At 45.5% G+C, this 24,130-nt stretch overlaps 2 protein-coding genes and 1 long non-coding RNA gene across 5 annotated transcripts in view; 1 reads left to right on the top strand and 2 right to left on the bottom strand.

The window, feature by feature from the left end:
- The window catches only part of ext1c (exostoses (multiple) 1c), a 55,787-nt gene extending 53,836 nt beyond the window's left edge, over nt 1-1,951 (bottom strand). The window contains exon 1 of the mRNA XM_042011548.1: nt 1,227-1,951. The gene's annotated coding sequence lies outside the window, so the exon portion shown is untranslated. The remainder of the gene's footprint in view (nt 1-1,226) is intronic.
- An 866-nt stretch (nt 1,952-2,817) lies between these two features.
- LOC121656520 (probable thiopurine S-methyltransferase) lies at nt 2,818-22,744 on the top strand. 3 transcript variants are annotated; one of them, XM_042011556.1, is made up of 9 exons: nt 2,820-3,064; nt 16,530-16,652; nt 17,868-17,960; nt 18,036-18,168; nt 21,844-21,896; nt 21,964-22,038; nt 22,110-22,195; nt 22,261-22,305; nt 22,397-22,744. In XM_042011556.1, exons 2-9 carry the CDS (start codon nt 16,555-16,557, stop codon nt 22,513-22,515), a joined length of 702 nt encoding a protein of 233 aa, XP_041867490.1. In that variant the 5' UTR covers nt 2,820-3,064; nt 16,530-16,554; the 3' UTR covers nt 22,516-22,744. The 3 variants fall into 3 exon arrangements, with proteins under 3 accessions (XP_041867491.1, XP_041867490.1, XP_041867492.1); XM_042011558.1 differs by having other exon boundaries at nt 2,975-2,992; XM_042011557.1 differs by lacking the exon at nt 16,530-16,652 and having other exon boundaries at nt 2,818-2,992.
- On the bottom strand, nt 4,629-13,747 carry LOC121656529. Its single transcript, XR_006013415.1, has 3 exons — nt 13,654-13,747; nt 6,956-6,960; nt 4,629-4,695 (listed from the first exon to the last, which is right to left on the bottom strand). It is a non-coding gene; the product is annotated as an uncharacterized LOC121656529 (long non-coding RNA).
- Nucleotides 22,745-24,130: the final 1,386 nt, after the last annotated feature.

The following is a 24,130-nucleotide window of genomic DNA, read 5'->3' on the forward strand; positions in this document are numbered from 1 at the left end:
TATTGGAGGGCTCATCATGCAGCGCCTCTTAAAACCTTCTTATCCGTGAGGCTGGTGGATCAGTTTCACTGTCACAACCACATGAGGAGAAAGATTTTCTTTGTTCCAGGTTTTAGTCCAGGTCTTTTTGAGACGAATCGCGTATTTCCTGTTAAAGTTTTAAAGTTCAATTTATTCAGCGTTTCCATTGTACACACAGACTGTATATATATGTATATGCATATAAATTCATTATGAGATTGGAGGATTCTAAAAATGAGATTATGGTGTTAACGATCGGATTTAACTCTGGACTCTGGAGAAAGTTTATAGATGTAGTTTATATTTTGCCTTTGTGTGTGTGTGTGTTTTATCATCTTTTTCTTGTTATATAGACCAAATTGCGAGTCTAAAATAAAGATTGAATTGAAAATTTAGCCAGTCCAGAGGATCCTTCCTGGTCCTGGTTCTGATGGAGGTTTTCCTTCTTCATGTGGACGCTTTTTAACTGGAACGTGTCTGGAAGTTTTGTGCTGTTTAAAGAAAGATCAACTGAATTTAATTCTGATGATGAGTCAGTTTGTGTCAGTCAATGTGCGGAGAGGCGACCAAAAAACCGGTTCTGACCCGGATGAAAGCTGGACATCCACAACGATCCTCTGTTAGCAGCATGACCAGAAGCAGCTGGTTCTGTTTCAGGTTCTACAGCCACAGTGTTTCATGTGGAGAAGACGTCTCCCAGCAGACCGTCTCAGAACCTGACCCAGACAGAACCTGACAGAACCTGACCCAGACAGAACCTGACCCAGACAGAACCTGAAAGTGGGTCAGAACTGGTTAAAGTTCTGTACCTCAGCAGAATCCTGTCCACCTCTACAGCCCACCTGACAGGGAAAAACTGGACTCTTTCGTTCTGCTGAAACCCAGTTGCTCCAGTCCCGCTCCGATCCATGAATAGAACCGAACTTACCGGCCGAACGGATCAGAACCTCTTTTCATCTCTCCTGATTTACAGGTCTGAGAACATGGATCTGATCCGGAACCAGAACTGACCCCAAAACCGTGATCCGTTTCCGCTCACACTACTAGTTTGATGGTGCATGGGGGCGTGCACGCTCTCTACATCACCAGTGACAAAGGTGGGCTGAGCGCGTGCATGCAATAGAGAGCTGTTGTTTTAGCCAGTAAGCACGGGCGCGGATGTCCCCTCGATGGTGAACCAGTAGAACCAGTAGAAACGGACCCACCTGCTTCCTCGTCATTAACAAAGAGCCGGAACCAGACGGAGGTCCTCGCGCTCCGCTCCGTCCCTGGCAGACAGCTCCTCCTTCCCGGCTGCTGGTCCTCTTCACGCGGCCGCACATCTGCGGATCTGAGAGGCGTGCACGCGCAGTCGTCCCGGTCCGGACGTGACTGATGAACGTGCGAAATAAACGGTCTGTTTTTTAGAACCAGCTCAGTTCGGCTCGACCCTCCCCGGAGGAATCTGATTGGTTCTCAGGTTCCGTGAGGAAAGGCGCACATCTGGATGCGCCCGCGCGCAGCTGGAGTCACGCACCGGAGCGGGGCGACGTCACGGCTCCTGAAAATGTAATCCGGTGTCTTGAAGGCGTTGGAATGATGTCACCGGTTATATTCCGGTTCCAGGTGAGCAGGTGAGTCAGAACCCGACCCAGAACCGCAGGTCCTGCGCGTGGACGCCTTTTTTTTTATTTATTTATTTAACAATAAAATCACATTCAGCCGCGACCGGATGTTCTTCAGAGATTCAATAAAAATAAAAATATCAGTTTTCTGCAGGAACTCCGGATCTGTGACCCAACAGCGACGCTCCGCGACCGGATCTGAGTCCTGCACGCGCTGCAGCCTCCACAATGACAACAAATATCCACCGTCATCATTAAAAACACGTCAACGTGCAGAAATACGTATTATTAGTGTACCATCACCATTACTATAGTAGCCTAATAACTGGAGCTCGCGCTGCTGCCTTTTTGTTGGTGATAAACGTTTTTCCACAGTTTGGGGAGCCAGGAGTACACCTGCACAGGTAAAAACCTCTCCTGAGGAAGAAAAGTCCATCATCTGCTGGTGGCAGATCGGAGGTGTGAGAACACGTTTCTAAGGAGAAGAAGAAGAAGAAGAAGAAGAATAAACTTTCATGCGCCAGAGAAGAAGCTCTGTGATGGAATCATAACAGTAAATATTTCAAACAGGTGGAAGAAAAGGTCTCAGTGACCCTCCGGTTCTGTTCAGAGACTTCAGGGTGTTTGTGAAGTCCTGAGACTGGATCCATCTGTTTGTCCTGTGGGAGACATGTCCAGACTGAGTCTAAAGATGGACATACTTCTGATTTGCAAATATAATGTTTTATTTTGATAAAATTCCACTGGAAACGGGAACATGATGATTTTACCAGGGAAAAATATCGTCCACAGAAGACCAGATTCCTTCATTTGCTGGTTTCACAAGTTCATTTAAAATTTATTCCTCCTTGAAATTTCTTGCTCATACTCGCCTGTTAATTAATAAAAAACGTGATTCTGTGAAAAATAGAATTCTGGATTACATTTGTCTTTGCTCCATTTTTGGGTTTTTGTATAAATTTGTAAATTATTGTGCTGTAATGTTCATGTAGCCCCATCGAGTTTGTTGTGCTGTTGGCATGAAAAAAAAAAGAATACATAACTAACTAACTAACTAACTAACTAAATAAATAAATAAATAAAAATGGAAGCTGAGCTGAAGAAAATGATTATTTTTCCCAGTTTACATGAACGCAGCACTCTTTAAGCCCTGGCTTTAGACTGTCGTGCGTCCAGTCTGCACGCGAGCGGAAGAAGGTGGTATAATCTGAAGTGGGCGTGGTTTAAGGCGGAAGACAGATCTTCGGTTTGCTGTGCAAGGTGAGGAGGACTTGGGAGAAGGCGGTAGCCGGTGGCCGGCAGACTGGACCCAGGACAAAGTGATCGAACCGGTTCTGGGATCAGACGTCCGTCTTCACGTCTCAAAGGTCAGAACCAGCTCAGACAGACGGGTTCTGTGCGGGGTTCTGCTTGGTTCTTTGTTGGGTCCCTGCTGTCAGGTAAAACTGGATTTATACTCGTTTGGGTTCCGCGTGCGGGGCGTGGTGTTCTGCTACCTCATCAGAACAGACAGACCTTCTGACTTCGTGGGTCGGTGGGCTGCCGCGTGGGACGTTCGTCGCCTCAGGGGCGCTGCCAGGGATTTTGGGACCCACAAAAAGAAAAGTGCCCCCCCCCTCCCCCGAAAACGTTGATACTGTAAATAAAATAATGAGCCATTTTAATGCTATTTTGACCATCATACCTTTATCTGCGAAGAGAAAAACATGACGGTAGGAGAAGCACTAAAAATACAATAAAGTTCATTTAGTTGTTTGCTGCAAGACAGAAACTTTATTTTTTAAAAACCATCTCTTTTAAAAAATAGTTAAACAATGAATTATCTCAAGATTAATTATTTGGTTGATTATTAAATGGTAAAATAAATGAGTATTGAGTATTAGATCATGTTGTTAGTATTACAATTGCATTGAGGACCCTTCTGGGCTCCCATCAATCATGGGATCTGGTCCAGTTCCCACTGGAACAAGGAGGTTTTCCTGGTCCTTGTTACGAAAATTTCGATATTCCAAGGTCCACATACACTTCAATGCAAAAGTGGCTCAACAGCGCCACCTAGACACAAAAAAATCCCAAAATGAATGGGGTCCTGAAAATCTACTTCGACGTATGAAGACGAAACTCGGCACGCACGTTAGTGATGCCCGGGTTGGGTTTTTTTCCGACCCGCGGGTCCCGCTCTTTTAAAAAAAAAATTGGACCGCACCAAACCGCCCCGCACCTCCGCTTCTATTTTTTTAACCCGACCCGACCCGACCTGCCCCATTAAAACACATGTTATGATATTGACGAATGCTTTTATTTAGTCTGAGAAAGGTGCATATGGTCTCCTAAATTGGCACTGGAAACTGGCAACACAAAATGTATTTTCATTTGAACGTTAAGCCTATAAACATAAATAGGCAAATAAATAAAGTGTTATAAAGCCAATGCTGCTGTTGTTGTCTGCACTGATTACCTCGTTGAACCTGTCCCAAACCTGTGATTTAGCCATTTGACCCTCTTTCTTCTTTTTAAGGACGTAAACTCCCAAACGAATGTTATTCAACACTTCTTCTTCCATCTTTTGTTGCTTGTCTGCTTGGCGCTTTCCGCACCTGCGTAGCCTACTACGCGCCTACGTGGACATTACATTATAAAACGTGACCTGTGTTTAAATAACTGATAAATATTTTGTCTTACATATTATAGTAACAAAATGTAGACACTGATTAAGGTCTTTATTTTCAGTTTGACAAAAAATAAAATTAATAGATAGAACTAGATATTTCAGAATAGTAAACCACACCAACCCGCCGCGCAGTGAAGCGAAAATTCTTTGACCCGCCCCAACCCGAACCGCGGGTAACCCGCGGGTTAGGGGGCGGCCCGCGCATCACTAACGGACGTGTAACACCCTAAGTCGAGCAAAAAAGTCAGTCGAACACCTGTTACCATGGCAACGGGGTGCCCGCCATCTTGGTGTTTACAGCCATTTGTTTCCCATTTTTTTCACTTTATAAGCATCTTATTTGAACAAACTAGTCTGAGGGGATTCGTGCGAGTGACTCCAAACTTTGTGTGAAGCATCCTTTTTTTTTTTTTTTTTTTTTTTTTTTTTTTTTTTTTTTTTTAACTTGTCTTGTCCAGCATCGTTGCAAACAGAATGATTGTCTGGCTGCTGTCTGGTGCTGGGCAATTTTACTCTATCAAGCAGGGATTTATACTACATGTATAAAGTCCCTCTTGATGACATGAAAAACTTTATTAAATCAGACTCTTAATGCTGGACTCGACCGGAGGGGACAGAGAGAGAGAGAGATAGAAAAGAAAGTAGAGAGAAGAGGGAGGGGAGAGAGAGGGACAGAAAGGGTGTGGGGAGTGCGGGTGGGGACTTAAAACATTATACAGAAAACCATGTAATCCATACTACTTGCAACATATATAGCTAAGATCATCCTGGCCAGTAGGTCATTACACAACTAGTTGATAATAGTAACAATAATAATAATCACAATAATAGTAATAATAATAATAGTAGTAGTAATAATAATAAGAGTAAGAGTAATAATAATAATAAGAACAGAAATAATAAAAAAAAAGAAAAAAAAATATGATAATAGATATAAGTGAAACTGCTGTATTCAAGAACACGCGCAGAGAAACCTGTGTGGATATGCTGGAGAACTCGGCCACATGGCGACGCAAAGACTGTGTGGAGACGTTCAGGAAGGAGTGACCATGCAGAGTGATCATGCAGATGCCACCTCACTTGAACAGAGGCCAGAGTCAGGCCAGCGGTCCCGAGACCCAGGCCACCAGCCCCCCCGTAGGCTACAGATCCCGACCGGTCCACAGAGACGACCACTCGCCCGCCCAGGAAGGCAGCAGCAGGAGACCCCAGCAGGAGCCGCCCCGCGGACACAGGGCACCGGCCCCGGCAGGCCGAGGCCAGCAGTCCCCGACCCCCCCGGGCACCGGCCGCCCGGGACAGACGGGGCAGAGGGCCCGGGCCCAGGAGCGCAGGGACACCCCCCACCCCCACAGGCCAAGGGCCAGCACGCCACCCGGGGGGACCCGGCCCGCCCAGACGGCCACCGCCAGAGGCCAGCCCCACACCCCAGCGCCCAGCCGCACACCCCGAGAACCAGTCCTGCCCCCCCCCCCCCCCCCCCCCCAGACCAACACACACAAACACACACACTCTCCTTCCACTCCTCCATTCATCCTCCCACACATACACCATCCAACCCTTACATACTCTGTCCTCCCACACACACACACCATCCTTCCACCATCCATCCTTCCACACACACACCATCCTTCCACCATCCATCCTCCCACACACTCACCATCCTTCCACCATACACTCTCCCACACCTACCCCATCCTCCCACACACACATCATCCCTCCACCACTCATCCTCCCACACATACACCATCCTCCACCTTCACACCTCCCACACACACACACACACACACCATCCTTCCACTACCCATCCTCCCACACATACATCATTCTCCTACACATACACCGTCCTCCCTCTCCTACACCAAACATCCACCTTCACGTACCCCATCCTCCCACACACACACACACCACCCCTCCATCACCCACTCTCCCAAACATACACCACTCCCCCACACACACACCATCCTCCCTCCCATACACCATCCATCCTCCTGCACACACACCATTCTTCCACCATCCATCCTCCCACACACTCCCCCTCCCTGCACCATACATTCTCCCACACATACCCCATCCTCCCCCACATACATCATCCCTCCACCATTCATCCTCCCACACCCACACCACCCCCCCTCCCACACACCACACATCCACCTCCACACACCCCACCCTCCCACACACACACACCATCCCTCCACCACCCATCCCCCCACACACACACCACTCTCCCCCCCCCCCCACATACACACACACACACAAACAAACACCATCCCCCCACCACCATCCTCCCGCCACCCCACGCCGCGGGGGGACAGCCCCAGCCAGGAGGCGAGGAGACACGAGCCAGGCCCCCACCCCCCCCACCCCGCCCCAGTCCCCCACTCCCCACCCCCAAAACAGCACCTTCCCCCCAGGGCCAGCAGCCAAACCCCCCGGGACAGCCCGCCCACGCCCCGGGCCAACGCGACAGGCCACCCGGCCCACCCCGCCCCCGGGCCATCCATGGAGACAGGGGCGCTTGAAGACCCCATCGCCCCTCCCTCCCCCACTAGTGAGGGAATATATTATGTGCTGTTTGCAATTAAAAAAAGAGGGTTAAAATTGGGGGGCAGTAACTGCATTGAGGAGGGGGTGGGGCCACCTGAGCAGTCCCACCCACCTGACCTCGCATGTTCCACCCCCCAAAACGTGTTTGTATGTTGCAAATGTTATTTGTGCTCAGTGACTAAGTGGAATTAAAAGCTGGGAGGCATGCTGCCGCTCGGCGAAGCAACGGGGCCACTATGATGACCCCCCCTGCCCCGCCCAGCGCAACAAGCACACCCCCCACGGCCCTACCTGTGTATGTAGTGAAGAGTGGGGAGGGGAGGGGTCAGGAGATGTAGGTCCAGAGGGGGGTAAGCCTCCCCCCTGGAAGACGACCCGCCAGTGGCTTAGGGCGCCCCCGTCCCCCGCCGGCCCCGAAGGGCGTCACAGGCCCAGAGCAGGCACCCCAACCCAGGCACGCCACGAACCCCCCCAGGGGCCAGCCACCAGCCCAAGGGGCCACTTTCCTCTTTCTGAGTGGGAGGGGGGCGAGGCGAAGGAAGGGAACCCCAGGCCCCCGCCCCCAACACCCAGCCAGGGCGCCCCCCAGAGGACACGTCCTAACCCCCTGCAAACGCACACACTCCCTTTTTTTTTTTTTTTTTTTTTTTCTCCCCAGCCACTCACACACACTCTCACACACCTCTATATACCAACACCTCAATACGTGCACATACCTCCACACACACACGTCACGCACATACCTATAAACACACACACCGGTGCCCACATACACACACACTCTCATACCCCTCCATACACATACACCACTACACACACACTCACATACATACCTGCATATACACACAAGCACCTCCATACATACTCACGCCTCCACCCACTCCTTCACTCCTCCACACACACCTCGACCTCCACGTGCACACACTCATATATACATACCTTCACACACACCCACATCCCACATAGACCTCCACACACACACCCGCACACTACTCACACACACACATACACGCACACACCCAGACCTTCATACACACCCACACACACATACGGCACACACGTCCCTCTACACCCACCCACACACCAGCATACCCACAGACACACACACACACACACTCACACACAAACACACCCCCACCCAGGTTCCGGGGCTGCGACCAAGCACCAGGGCACGGACCAACCCCCGGCACGGCACATCCGGACGGGCCCAGCCCCCCCCAGCAGCGGCAGACCCCCCACCCCCAGGAGCGGGGGGAGACCCGACGCCCCAGAGCCCGGGGCCCCCACCCGGCCCACCCCGGGCCCGACCGGCCACCCGGCCAGGGGCCGACGGACACCGACCCAGGCACCCCGGCAGCCACCCCCCACCGCCACGAGGCAGCCCCACCCCGGGGCCCACCCAATGCCGCCCGCCCAGACCGGAACCCCCAGCCGACCCAGCAGCGGAGCAGCCTAGATCCCCACCCAGGAGACAACCGGAGACCTGAAGCCACCAGGGACCCCCCACCCACATCCGCCCCCATCCCAGCGAAGCCGCAATCCTCCACCTACATTAAGTGATGTAGCCAGTCACAGGGGACCAGAGGGAATGAAAGTCATCTGACTGGTTCCTGGAGGAGGCAGACATTGTCTCAATGCTGATGTGATCTAACAGGAGATTTCTAAACTGCTGGATAGACAAATTATTCTTATCTTTCCAGTTCACAAGAATAGTTTTCTTTGCGATGCATAAGACTGCGAGGACCAAGTTTATGGAGTGTATTCCTATGTTGGTGTCACCCAGGTCGCCCAGTAGGCAAAGTGTGGGGTTTGCAGGAAAACTAGTTTTAAACCATTTTGAGAGATCTTCACACACCTTAATCCAGAACCTTTGGACAGGTGTGCAGGACCACAGCGCATGGATGTAGCTATCAGAGGTGTTCTCAGAGCAGTGTGGGCAGATATCTGATGGTGAAAGGCCCATCCTGAACATCCTGTGTCCTGTATAATGAGTTCTATGGAGAATTTTGAATTGTATTAGTTGTATATTTGAATTCTGAGTCATTTTAAACGTGTTTAAACATATTTGCGACCATCTTTTCTGATCAAAGTTATTAGATAAATCATCTTCCCATTTTGAAGTCGGGAGAGATATCCTGTCTTTTAGCTTTGCAAGTAATCTATATATTTTTGATAATAATTTTGGAGTATTATGATTCAGGAATTCTGCTATTCTGACAGGAAGCTGCAAGTCTAACTGTACAGGGGTATACTTCTTACATATAATTGATTTTAGTTGGTGGTACTCTAAGAATTTATTGCTGTTGATTCCATACTGTGAGACAATTGTGTTGAAAGATACAAAGTTTCCATTTTCTATTATCTGTCCTAACTGTTGTATTCCTTTAGTCTTCCATTGAGTGAAGTTTATCATCTTTTTGTTCTGCAGGATGTCAGGGTTGTTCCAGATGGGTGTAAGTCTACATGGAAAGAGGGAAGATCTGGTTATCTTACAGAATTCCCACCAAGCCATTAAGGAAAAACGGATGTTAAGGCTTTTAAAGCACTTATATGGTTTAATGGTTGAGCTGATGAACGGCAGGTCAGAGATGACTAAGTCCTCACACAAAGCCTGCTCCACATCTAGCCACGGCTCATCCAGATAACTGGGTTTGAGCCACTTGGAGATGTACTGCAGCCTGTTAGCTATAAAGTAGTTATTAAAGTTTGGTAGGTCCAGTCCTCCTCTATCTTTAGTCTGCTGTAAGGTTTTAAGACTGATACGTGACGGCTTGTTTTTCCAAAGAAACTTGGATATGAAAGAGTCCAGAGATTTAAACCAACTGGTGGAGGGTTTAGTGGGTATCATTGAAAATAAATAATTAACTTTAGGTAGGATCATCATCTTAATGGTGGCAACTCTCCCCATTATTGAGATGGGTAAGCGCCTCCACCGTAAGAGATCATCTTCTATTGTTTTTAGTAGCTGAACATAGTTTAATTTTGTTAAATCTGATAATCTGGGGGAAATATTTATACCTAAATATCTAATGTTTCCTGTCTGTATTTTGATATTAGGGATGTTTTGTAGGTCACAGTTGATGGACATGGCTGTAGTCTTAGACCAGTTAATAGAATAATCAGATATTGATGAGAACTTATTAATAACCGTGATTGTCTGAGAGAGTGATGTTTGTGAGTTCTGAAGGAAGAGTAATACATCATCTGCATAAAGACTTATTTTATGTTCTATATTTTTGCCCTGGATTCCTTTAATTTCTATATTTTGTCTAATAGCAGCTGCTAACGGCTCTATGAAAATGGCAAAAAGTGAGGGGGAGAGTGGACAGCCCTGTCTGGTGCCTCTCTGTAAGCGGAAGCTTGGAGAAGTTTGATCGTTGGTTTTCACACATGCATTTGGGTTATTATATAATATTTTAATCCACTCTATGAAAGAAGGTCCAAACCCAAATTTGTCTAGTGTTGCAAATAGAAACTTCCAGTTTACCCTGTCGAAGGCTTTTTCTGCATCTAGAGAAATGATTGTGGATTCTAGATTATGTAAAGTAGAGTAATCAATGAGGTTAATTAGTCTACGTGTGTTAGTAGATGAATGTCGACCTTTTATAAAACCTGTCTGGTCCGGATGTATTATAAGAGGGGTTATTTTTTCTATCCTTCTGGCAAGAGCTTTACTAATTATTTTCAGGTCTACATTTATTAAAGATATGGGACGGTAACTGGATGGAAGTGTGGGGTCTTTGCCTGGTTTTAGCAATAGTGTTATATTAGCTAAGTTCATATTTTGCGGTATTTTTTGTTTTTCCTGTATTTCTAACAACATATTATAAAATGTAGGAGTTAGCGTTGTCCAGAATTCCTTGTAAAATTCTGCTGAGTAACCATCTGGACCCGGGGCTTTATTGTTGGGCATATGTTGGAGAGCTTCGTGGAGTTCATCTACAGTAATAGGTGCATCTAAATTTATTTTATTTTCATTTTTTAGTTTTGGTAGATTAATGTTGTTTAAAAATTGTTCAATATGTTCATCTGTTGGATTAATCTGTGATTCATATAATGTTTTATAGAAGCTTCTAAACGTGTCATTTAACTTGTCTGGGTCATGGCTGATGTTTCCGTCTTGATCTTTAACAGAGGAGATTGTTGTTTTCTCCTTGTTTGTTTTTAGTTGATTTGCTAAAAACTTTCCAGATTTGTTACTGTGTTCAAAGTTCTCCAAGCGAAGTCTTTGCACTAAAAACTGTGTTTTTTTATCTATAATTTCTTTAAGCTGCAATTTAGTTTTCCTTATATTATTCATTGTGTGCTCTTTGGGGGAAATGCGGTAAGCCTCCTCCAATGATTTAATCCTGAGTTCTAATTCTAAAACTCTTGCTGTTTCCTTCTTCTTCTTATGTGAGGAGAAGGAAATTATTTTCCCTCGCATTACTGCTTTTCCTGCTTCCCATAGGAGACACGCTGAAGTTTCAGGCATGTCATTTTTTTCTATATAAATTGACCATTCTTTTTTAAAATAATCAATGAACTCAGGATCTTTCAATAAAGAGGTGTTGAATCTCCAGCTTTTACCAATCGGTTTATTATTTTTGTTTCTCAGAGTGAATGAAACTGGTGCGTGATCGCTAATGCTGATTGGATGTATCTGAGTCTCTGAAATGTCGCCCATTAGTGAGTTACTATTTAATATATAATCTATTCTAGAGAAGGAGTGGTGAACTGAAGAGAAGAAGGTGTATTCTCTTAGTTTAGGATGGTGAGAGCGCCAAGCATCGCAAAGACCAAAATCCTTCATGTACTGTTTGATAGTTTCTGACGACTGCCAGACTCGATGACTACCTGATGTGCTGCAGCGATCTTGTTCAGTCAAGACTACATTAAAATCACCAGCTAGCACTATTCTGTTATCTGAATAATTCTGGAGTGTAGCAAACAGGGAGTGGAAAAAGGAGGGATCATCTGCATTGGGGCCGTACACATTGGTAATACATAATTTGATATTACAAATAGATAATAAAGTTATCAGAAATCTGCCTTCCGGATCCGCTACTGTGCTATCTATGTCAAAATTTAGTCTCTTATTAATAAGAGTAGCTACTCCTCTTTGCCTAGAATTGTAACAAGCTGAGTAAACATGAGGAAACTGAGCTGTTTTAAGAAGATCTATGGTTGAGTTTGTTAAATGAGTCTCTTGTAGTAAGACAATGTCAGCCTGCAGCTCCTGTAATTTATTAAAGATCTTCAACCTCTTCTCCCTGGAACCGGCTCCATGTACATTCCAACAGACGATTTTTAACATGGTTATTGTGAACGGTTTAATGCTTCATGCGTGTTACTGACGCGTGTGTCTTTGTGCGCCCCTCTTGCGTGTTCGCGCGTGTTTGCATGCAGCCTGATTGCGCGCGTTTGTCCGTATGTTAAATGTCCGTATATGTACCTTAATGCGTGTTCTCTCATACATAAAACGCGAGTGTTTATATTTATCATGTATGGTGCGGCTGTGCGTCCTGACGGTTTTTCGACCGGCCGCGTGCGCTGCTGATATTACGAGCTGGATTACAATTAACAGTGAAAGCGTGAAAGATAGTGAAAAGTGAGAAAAGTATTTGTGTGAAATATAAAAACAAAACAGAAAAAAATACATCGATCTAGGTGTAGAGGCTGTGGTGAGACGAGCAGTGTGTTCTACTGTCAGTGATCTATAATGGCGAGTTAAGAGTGATCATTTGGAGAGATTGACATACAGCACCTGGGATCAGAAGAGCCACGGAGTGACGTCCGGGTCGCGGTACAGTTGTCCATTAATAAACAGTTTATCCACCGCGATGACAGCGCGAGCGCCATTAGCCATAGATTTCCTTCTGATGGGAAACAGGACTCTCCGTCGGTCCAGAATCTCTCTCGGATATTGGTCGTTTACTCCGAAGTTGGTCCCCTTCAGTTCGCGGCCCTGGTTCTTCACCTGCTCCTTCTGTTTGAAGCTGACGAACTTCGCTACGATGGGTCTTGGTCTGCTGGACCCGGGTTTCCTCCCGCCGAGCCGATGGACTCTGTGAAAGGAGATGTTTTTCACCGTTTCCTCCGGGAGCTTCAGGTGGGTTTTGATGAAGTTTTTCACCGTGGTCTCGGGGTCCTCCTCCGTCTGCTCTGGAATCCCTGCAAATACCAGGTTCTCTCTCATGCTCCGCGCCTGCAGATCGATCACCGTTTCCTTAATCTTCTTATTTTCATCTGAGAGACGGGTCAAGCCCTCGGTGAGGGATTTTACTGTCTCTCTGAGACCGGCATTTTCTGCAGCCAGACTTTCCACCTGCTTCTGGCTGAATTCTAATGATTCACGTAGCGCCTGGAACTCTTTGTGGAGAATTTCTACCAGACTCAAACGCGCATCAAAACTACTGAGTTTCTTATCTATGGAGATCAGAACATCTGTTGAGTCGTTCCCCGGTGGTGAAATAGCTCCAGGTGAATCCTCATTTCGCTGTCTCTTGGATTTAGATGAGGTGGAGGGGGTGGAGGTGTTGTTTGGTTTCCCCATGACGATTCTGTCGTAACAACGATCTATAAAATCTGTCAGGCTGGCCAAATCCTCCCCGCTGTGCTCCAGAGTGTACCTTTTAAAGACACTATAGTCCTACTTTAAAGAATATTTTTTGATTAAGTTGGCACAAAATACAATCGAATGAAAGTAGAAATGTTTGGGCGCGCCTAGTTTGAATCTGCCGTCTCCCCCGGAACTACGTCACCTACAGCATTAGCGTCACTTACCTGCCACCAGCGACACCTACCTGCCCTTGTGTGAAGCATCCTAACAAGTTGTGGACCAAACACTATTCAAATCTTTCTAATAGTACAAAGCGTGTTACCGTGGCAACCGACGGAAAAAAGCCTTCTCTCTATGAAACACGGTTTGCTTTAATCTGCATAGGAATACATGGAAACGGCACCAAAGTTGACAGTATTCATACTTGTTGGGTCCCTAACACATTACAACACCTGTTGCCATGGCAACATAGCATGTTCGCTAACATATTAGCATGCTAGCAAAAATGCTAACTAGGTATATCAACATTTCAGATTCTCAACTGGACATTTTACCATGTTACGTAGCATTTTAGCAGGTTAGCTAACATGGTAGGAAAAGGTGTATGAGACAGGTGGTGGGGGCCACAAGGCTCTGACCCGATGGATGCCGCTTGCTGCTTTAATTATTATTATTATTATTATTCAGGTTTAGGATGGCCGTGGATGACATGAGGAACAGCGGGAACACACCAGTAAGTCCTGGTATTGTGGGTCTTTAAATGAAACAAATCTGGATCATAGAGGATGGGAAAATGATTGCATGTGTTATGAGCTCCAGTTCTGCTTCATATTTATCTCGGTGTGATAACTCGGAGGCTGCTCTGCTGAAGCAGCCAAACATCAGCCTGTCCAGGTTTTAGTAAAGATGAGCTGCAACATGAAACACCAAGACTGTTAGAAACCATGCTGGAGCCTGTTAATAACACACAAACAGATTTATTACTGGGAGTGTTACATGGAAGTCCCAGCAGAAAACGCAGAGGTTGAACCAATCAGGACCAAGTTCTGTCGTCATCGGAGGCGGGTCCACAAGCTGCAGTCGGTGGCTCCCGCCATATTTTATGGTCCTGTGGTATGGTCACGTTTTCCAGTGCAGTCCAAGTGCAGCCTGAAGCCGGACAGTTTCTAACTGGCAGCAGAACTCCAGGACCACAGTCCCTGGTTCCAGACGGGTTGCTGCATATGGGCCAAAGTCCACCGAGCCTCAAGTTTTGTGCGATTAAAAAAAAAAAAAAAAAAAAAAAAAAGGTAGTTTAAAGATCAATATTCAAATATTTTTGGACAGATGTAACCTTTAGTTATGATCTTAGGAAATAACGTCATTGTTGTTAAAGAATGAAACTTCAAATAAATGAATGAAGGTCGGATGTCTCGACAGAATTAATTACCCTATAAAAGGGTGCTACCTTACCAATGCAGGTGGAATGATTTGACAGTGTAGCTTAGGGAATGTAGATATTTACGTATATGGGATTAGATTTGTGCCAAAACGATCGAGAAAGACTCAGAATATCAAACAAAAATAAAGGACCTGAGAGAAAAAAAACAGTGAACTGTGTAAAGTCTTTGTCTTTGTGTGACAGTAGATATTCTGTTTCCTGTTTCTTTCTGGATGGTCAGTTCTGCTCTTGCTGCCATCTTTCTTTCACACTTCCTGTGCTTCTGGCCCAAACCTCCCAGGTGGGAGGGTCTTCTGAGATGTAATTTCCCATTGAACAGTGATTTTGTTTGATTGACAGTTCAGTGACTCGGAACTTGTGCCGCCTTAGCTAGCGGAGTCTCCAGGGCTAGTGGTTAGATTGAGACCTTTTGTTTACTATGGAGGATTCCCACAAGATCTAATCCAGTTGATCCTATAAGCTATCAGGAAGCTACCTGGAATAGCTTGAAGGAAACATGGCCACGACCACCACCGAACATTCATTCACATTCATACACCAGCAATGCCGGCACTGGAGGAAGATGAAGCGTCTTCCACAAGGACAGACTCACAACACGGAGGAACAGTTGTGACACTTCAACAGTTTAAATTAACCCATGAAAGTGGCTTCCTATATATTTATGAAGGTAGGATGACCCAACAGTAAATTACCAAATAAAAATGGGCTACCTTCCACAGCAGCCTGTATTTGTGTAGGTAGGATGCCTCAACAGTAGAAATCAATTAAAGTTTCTATTATTAGGCTTTTATAATAATACAGTTTTTATGAAAATACATAAAATAAATATGTGAAATTAAAGTTATTAGTTTATTTCACAGCTGTTAGACCTGAACTTGAGTGTAGCATGGATTTATGGCGTGTCCTTACTGCATGTTGAAATGATGTTTTTATGTTTTGTGCATGTGCAGAAGGCACAGGTAACAGGTCTCGATGGGTAAGATGAAATGTTAGAACACCGGCACAGCTGACGCCGGTGAAATGTGCTCTCCCACTCGAGCCTAGTGACACCGTCGTGTTGCAGTTTCTCTTTACAAACTAACCATTCAGAGGGAAGTACTTCTGCGTAACTGCACTGCAAGCAGGGGTGCACGTCGAGTCTGGAAGAGGTGCGCATCGAGCCTCCACGGATCCCGGTTTGGTGCCAGTTTTTGTCATTGTGGTGTTTACACAGTTGCTCTGGTCCCAATGTGGTCCCAGTTCAACATCATGGTGGTGACAATGGGTTTGATCCAATGTGATGCTAAGCTTGATGCTAACATACAGACGTGAACAAAACTGTTGGTACCCTTTGGTTAATGAAAGAAAAACTCACAACGGTCACAGAAATAACTTGAATCTGACAAAAGTAATAATAAATAAAAATTCTATGAAATTTAACCAATGAAAGTCAGACGTTGCTTTTCAACCATGTTTCAACAGAATTATTTAAAAAAATAAACTCATGAAACAGGCCTGGACATAAATGATGGACCCTTAACTTAATATTTAGTTGCACAACCTTTTGAGGCAACCACTGCAATCCAACGATTTCTGTAACTGTCAATGAGACTTCTGCACCTCTCAGCAGGTATTTTGATCCACTCCTCATAAGCAAACTGCTCCAGTTGTCTCAGGTTTGAAGGTAGCCTTTTCCAGACGCCATGTTCTCACTCTCTCTGACAGCTGTGCTCAGGAGAACTTCAGCACCATGTTGGGTCAGCAGGTGAATCGGGTAATGGCTCTTGGAGAATGGGAGGAACGCTGGCAGGAGGACAAGATAGGCTTCCATCAACCAACCATACACAAGTAAACATCTGGTTTTATTTACTCTCACTCACAGGGGTAAACAACAACAGCTGATAACAGGTTATCTCTGAAAATCTGTTAGCAAATAAATGTTTCCCGTATCGTGCGAACATCAGATCATCCACAGTGGCTTGGTTCTGATCTGTTGGACTGAAATTAGTCTGAAAGCAGTTACAGGTGTTTACATTATATATGACAGATGTTTACGACATGAATGACAGATGTTTACGACATGAATGACAGAAGTTTACGACATGAATGACAGATGTTTACAACATGAATGACAGAAGTTTACGACATGAATGACAGAAGTTTACGACATGAATGACAGAAGTTTACGACATGAATGACATGTTTACGACATGAATGACAGATGTTTACGACATGAATGACATATTATGACATGAATGACAGATGTTTACGACATGAATGACAGAAGTTTACGACATGAATGACAGATGTTAACGACATGAATGACAGATGTTTACGACATGAATGACAGATGTTGATGACATGAATGACAGATGTTTACGACATGAATGACAGATGTTGATGACGTGAATGACAGATGTTTACGACATGAATGACATGTTTACGACATGAATGACAGATGTTCACAACATGAATGAAAAATGTATACGACATGAATGACAAATGTTTACGACATAAATGACAAATGTTCACATCATGAATGACAGATATTTACGACATAAATGACATGTTTACGACATGAATGACAGATATTTATGACATTAATAACAGATGTTTACATAATGAATAACATGTTTGTATTATTAACAAATGTTTCTGACATGAATGGCATGTCTACCACACAAACAGATGTTTATGACATAAAACACAGATGTTTACGAAATGAATGAGAGATGTTTACGATATAAATGACAGGTGTTTGACATGAATGACAAATGTTTATGAAATGAATGACAACTGTTTACAACATGAATGGCATGTGTAGGACATTAATGACAGATGTTTACAACATGAATTAGAGATGTCCTCGACATGATTGATGTTTTTTCGACATGAATAACCGTTACAACATAAATGACAGATATTTACATGAATGACAGATGTTAAGACATGAATGACATATATTTACAAAATTAAAGATATATGTTTACATCATGAAAGACATTTTACTTCCTAATTGACCAATCTTGTACTCCTATAACAATGGTTCTGTATTCCAAACAGGATGCTGGAGATCCACCTGGATAAAGTTTTGAGTGGACGGGTGGCAGTCCGGTTCCTCCTCCCTCTGTGTGGAAAAGCTGTGGACATGAAGTGGTAGGACGGTCTAGCTGGTTTTCAACCCATTCGCCATTTGCCTGTTCATGGAGGTCAGCCTCTTCCTGTCCTCAGGTTGGCAGATCTCGGTCACTTTGTGGTCGGCGTAGAGATCTCTGAGAAGGCCATCCGACAGTTCTTTGAGGAGAACAACATGATGTACAGTGAGGAGCTGGGTCCTTCCATACCTGGAGGAAAGGTGTTCAAGGTGAGCAAACTGGATGTGTGATCACATGTCAGGTGATTAGATCTGATGTCTGGTTCTAAGGCCTCATGTCTAAACCTGAGCATAGCAAAGCAGACCATAGGAGACGTACGTAGGGAAAACAGGAAATGCGGCGTGCAAAAACCTCCAGATTTATAAAAGCATGAGTGCGCATGCACACCCCACACCTGTTTCTGTTTATAAATCAGAACCAACCCTAAAGTTGGTGCACGTGAGGGAGCGCCTTGCCCCGCCCACATGGTGGCTGTAAAATGTCAGGTGGACGCCTGTAATAAATGTTCATCACATCATTTCCATGATGGCTCAAGAGGGAAAAGGCTGAAGAAGAGGATTTCTTCAGAATGTGAGACTGAGATCCTGGTGGACCACGTTGGAAAACTAGAACAGGTTTTATCTGGTGGGGATGGCGTGGTCATCACCAGGTCAGAAAGGTGGAGGAGGGCAGCAGGTGAAGATGCTGCCAACGCCATTTCAGAGAGGAGGATCAGCTCTTTTAATCCTTTGCTTTCACCTAGAAAATGAACACCTGAGACTAAATAATATTTATTTCTAGATCCTGGGTGTTCAGCTGGGTGGGTGGGGCTGCAGCTGTGGGTGGAGAGGGTGAGGCCAGAGACTCCACCCAGCATCGCAGCACCGTGTCTTCAGAGAAAGTCCTGCAGGTGTAGAGGGAACCATCACCGCTAATAACCAGGTGGACAAGGAGCTGCAGGAGATAAAGTCTGGAGGGAAACTGGGACAACAATAAAAAGCTTTGTGGAGAAATAAAAACTCCTTTATGTGTTTTCTTAGTGTTGCATCACTTCTAGACCTCCAGCCTCCTGTCTGGTCCCGCTCTGCTGGGTCTAGAATGAAGGACTGGAGCTACTTACCACCTGTTCTTTTACTGGCTGCTACATGCTGGGACAACTTCTTCAGAAAGACTTCTGCAGACACCAGAACATAGAGCGCTTCCCTTACTTCCATTCACCGCCTGAAGCCTCGTTTCCAACAATGAATACGGAGCAAATCCTGCAGATGAAGCCTCAGTTAGTGGACTCGGGCTGATAAGCCACATGTTGAACCACATATGATCTGGATGTTTACAGAATGAAAAGACTTCGGTTAACGACAGATTTCATGTCCAACTTGCATTTTCCTCTCTTGGATTATTATTATTATTTTTCATTTCCTTTCTCCTGGTTCTTCCTGCAGCTTTAGAGCATCACCAGCAGCGATTCCATCGAGGAAACCAGACTTTGCTGCAAACTGCATCGTTGTGTTTCCTGTTCTCCCCCAGTGTTAAAGTTAATGTAACGTTGGGCCAAACTGATGATGCCATCTAACATGGCTGAAGGTCGGCTGTGAGTTCCTGACCTGGCAGCCGGTTCCTCTGGAAGGTGCTGATGGCCAGAAAATCCAGTTAGCACCTGCAGAGGGACTGGCACGGCTTCGCTCCTCCTGTTGGTCTCTGGAACGCCGGGCCCAGACCATCACAGAGGTCTAAGACCTGACTGAGCAAGTTTCCATGACAACAATGTTATTGTAATAGTAATGATTACTAATGTGTCTGGACCCTGCTGGCTGCAGACCGTTGCCTTATGCAGCCTGAATGGAAGTTTGTTCCACAATGACAGAAAATGTTTTACTGGTTGAGCTTCTGGTTAAACATCTGCTTCTCTGCTCATCCTGATGTGAGTGTGAGCAGCGCTCCCAGGAGTATTAACATGGAATGGGCCTCATTAGTAATGTTTGCAAACAGCTTTAATATCCATTATATATGGTGTGAAAGTTAATAGCTGATTGTGAACAAAAGTCTCACATTTCACATCATCTCTGGTTTTGTTCTTTTCTTTTTTCCGTTTTTTGCCATGGTTTCCTCTTTGATCAGCAGCTTCTTTACATGCATCGACCTTCATGTCCTGCTTTGCATGGACTGCATGTGGCTGGTCTGGGTGTGTTCAGGGCGGGATATTCGGCCGGCTCAGGTGTTCACATTTCTGGATAGTCTGTGACCTATGAGGGGAAACTGCCTGCAGGTGTGCGTGCGCACGGTTTTATAACTCTGGATTTTTCTTGCTGTACGTACACTCAGTGTCCGAAATTCACTTTTTGACTCACCGGCCAAGTTGGCCGGTAGGTGAAAAAATCCACCGGCCAAACATATTTTTTACTGGCCAAATTATTAAATTATTTTACACACACATACCTCTACGCATGTTATTTTCTATAATACTGTGTTGTATCCAAACTGAAAGTGGAACTCACAGCAACATCAAACAAAGGCAATAAGAAAATGTCTGAATTCATGAACTAAAACCTGATCAGACTCGTTCCTCTCTGCTCTTCGTCTGGCCTCCTGTTTCTAAGAGTCCTCGTGCCCCAGCATTACAGCCTTGGTGGGATCATACACCCTGATTCTTGCTTTTTATTTTAATGTTTAAAAAATACACTTAACAAAAATTGATAATAAATTTAAAGCTAACCCTAACCCTTATCTGATTCATGCCATATCAGTAATATTGAATATAAATAGCTTATCAATGATCATAAAAGCTGATTTTTAATAATAATAAACTTAATAATAATTATAATAATACAATAATAATAAGTTAAACGGTTGACAGCTGTTCGTAGTCTCGCAAAGTCACGTCCCGTTATGCAGCTGTCGTCACCCTTCAGGTTGAAAACAGCTAAGCTAACAGGCTAACATTATGTCCAGAGTGCTGCTCTGCTGTGTGTTATCTCCTACCGTCGCCACGCGCAGGTGTGTTATCTCCTATAGTCGGGGCGCGCAGGAGTGTTACCGCCTATGGTCAGCACACGCAGGAGTGTTACCGCCTACGGTCGGCGCACGCAGGTGTGTTACCGCCTACGGTCAGCACACGCAGGAGTGTTACCGCCTACGGTCGGCGCACGCAGGTGTGTTACCGCCTACGGTCAGCGCGCGCAGGAGTGTTACCGCCTACAGTCGGCGCGCGCAGGTATGTTACCGCCAATGGCAGGCGCGCACAGGTGTGTTACCGCCTACGGTCAGCGCGCGCAGGAGTGTTACCGCCTACAGTTGGCGCGCGCAGGTATGTTACCGCCAATGGCAGGCGCGCACAGGTGTGTTACCGCCTACAGTCGGCGCACGCAGGTGTGTTACCGCCTACAGTCGGTGCGTGAGAAGCGACCGGAACCAGGCCTTGAAGCAGACTAAAGGCGCCGCTTCACTTTTCACTAACTTTCTGGTTGGGGTTGTAAGCTGCTGATTTGTCCTCCAGTTCTCTCTGTTTTCTTTTGGAAAGCTGGCCTGCTGCTGCTAAAAATCTCCACATATTTACCTGCTTCATTAGCCTGAGCTAAACGGTAAACAGAAATGAAACAGTGCAACGTGTTCTCGTGTCACGTGCGAGTGTTTGTGTATGTGCACGTCATTCATACATGCAGACAGCAGAGCAACATGAAGAAGAAATCCACCAAAAGGAAAAACATGGCTAATTCGGTACAAACATTTACTCGCCATTTGGCGGATACCCTCTGAGATTTACTCGCCAATTAAAAAAAATTTACTCACATTTGGCGCCTGGCAAGTGTTAATTTCGGACCCTGCGTAAACTGTTAGTTTAGATCCTATGCAATGAGAACCAGGTTTTATCCTGAACCCGGTCTGATCTGAGTGTGTTTGCTCCTCAGAACTCTGAGAAGAACATCTCGTTGTACCAGTGCAACCTGTTCGACTTCTCCAGGTGAGAAAACCTCATGTTCTGGATGTTTTGGGATCGGATCGGGTCTGACTCTGTTCCTCCATCACAGTTCTGTCGGCGGCAGGTTCGGAGCCATCTGGGACCGAGGATCTCTGGTGGCCATAAACCCGAAGGACCGAGAGAAGTGAGACCAAGTGGATATTTTGTAGACTGACTGGACGTGGAGCATTTGATTGTTTCCTGGTTCTAATGCAGGTACGCGGATCTAATGGTCTCTCTGATGGACGGAGACTGCAGGTACCTGCTGGACACCTTCCTCTACAACCCCGACTCGTATTCAGGTGAGTTTCACCACACATGTAAAACCTGGAGTTTCTCTTCCCACTGAAGTCTGTTTGCCTCGTAGGTCCTCCGTTCTTTGTTCCTGATGAGCAGATCCACAGTCTGTTTGGTCAGTACCTTGGTCCGGTTTGCAGAGTAAACACATGAACCAGAACAGAAGCAGACAGTGAAGTAAAGCAAAACTTTCTGTTTCCTGTCAGGGAGGAGCTGCAACGTGGAGATGCTGCAGTCGGTGGACGCGCTGACGGACAAGCAGCGAGCGTGGGGATTGGACTTCTTCACCGAAAGCGTCCACCTCATCACCCCCAAGACCGGCTAAGAGGATGGCAGAACCCACTGACAGGTTCTAGAGAGCCGGTCCAGTCCGAGAATCTAGACCTGCTTCCAGACCAGCTGTGAAGGACCAGTTCAGATGCTTCTGGCATGGATCAGATCTGCAGATTCAATCAGAACAAGCTGGAATGAAATGATTTTTTATTATTTCTTGAGATGTTTCAGATTTTTTCTGAAATTTTAAATAAAAAAAGAAAAATCGAAATAAAATCTAATTTCTGAAATAAATTTAAATTAAATCTGAAATCTAAAAGTAAATGTCAAATAATTTTAAATTAATTTGAAATAAAAAATAAGGGGACTTCTGGTTTGGCAGCATAGGAGAAGGAGGACGTACAAACGGCCCATAGGGACTCGGGCTGGTTCAGGTTTCTTCTGTTATTAGAATAGTAAGAAATGTGAGGGTTCCAAGATGCCAAGAGGAAAGAACGGTAAGAGGTCTATGCTCTCCGAACTGCATGAAGGAGACGACGTAACATCAGCTGCTAGCAGCGCCACTGAAATTAACGATATGCTAACGGAACCCCAAAAAGCTAGCTCTGCTAGCCCGGACCTCAGAGAGCTGAAGAATTCAGAAAAGACAGGTACAGCTGAAGGAAATCAGACAAGAAATAACATGAACCAGAGGAGGTGGAAGAAAGCGTTGTAGAGCTTGAAACTCAAATGCAGAATGAAATGGATGCTGACAGATCTGGAAGGGACAGTATCAGAATACATGGTAGCAAAGAGGGATTGAAGACGAGTCTGCATCCACGGAGTGATGCCGACCGTGCTGAGCTCCGGGTGCCAAACTGGCCTTGTCTGGAACACAGCAGGGAACAGGATTAACATGGATCAGCTCTACTGTTGTGCTAGTTACTGGGAAAAAAGTAACTAGTTACAGTTACTAGTTACTTCATTCAGAAAGTAACCTTTAGAGAGTTTCATCCAGTTTCACACAGAGCAATCAAACAGGCTTCGTCCAAGAGCTCCAAACACACGACAGATGTTAACCATGTTCAAAAGAGTCACGTAGCAGCATCCATGATTAATACTGATGTAGGGAAGGCTTCAGTGTATAGGAGTTTCCTTCGAGTTTTATTTCACGTCAGCGACCTGGTCATCTAGACTCCGTGGTGAGAAACATTAGGAACAGGTACCTGTAACCCGTTTTCCAGTCGCTAAAGTCCCCGACCTTCTGATTCTACTTCCTGACCAGGATGTGGCCATCCACGTTCTCAGCCAGACATCAGAGATTTTAAAGCATGACTGTAAAATCCTTCTAAGACTTCTTTAATTCAGCGACAGAAATGTTTTTATATCCGGACCGATTGCTCCATTCAGCAGAGGCAGTGATGGTTTTAGCCTCGATGCCTGGATCCAGTCTGCATGTCCAACTTTTAGCACAGTTTTTATCCATCATCTTAGTTTGTTCTGGAAGCGTTTATCACTCCTCAGGACAGACAGCCTTCGCCCAAACAGGCTGCAGCCACACTTTAAAAAATAACATGTTTACTTTATGCAGAGCTTCAGTGTAACTGACTGAACCACCGCTGGTCCTGCTGCCTCCTGATAGTGACGAGTGGACCGATACCCAAACATCGATACTGCCGATACCAGCG

This window comes from Melanotaenia boesemani, chromosome 17, assembly GCF_017639745.1.
Source record: "Melanotaenia boesemani isolate fMelBoe1 chromosome 17, fMelBoe1.pri, whole genome shotgun sequence".
Lineage (NCBI taxonomy): Eukaryota > Metazoa > Chordata > Actinopteri > Atheriniformes > Melanotaeniidae > Melanotaenia > Melanotaenia boesemani.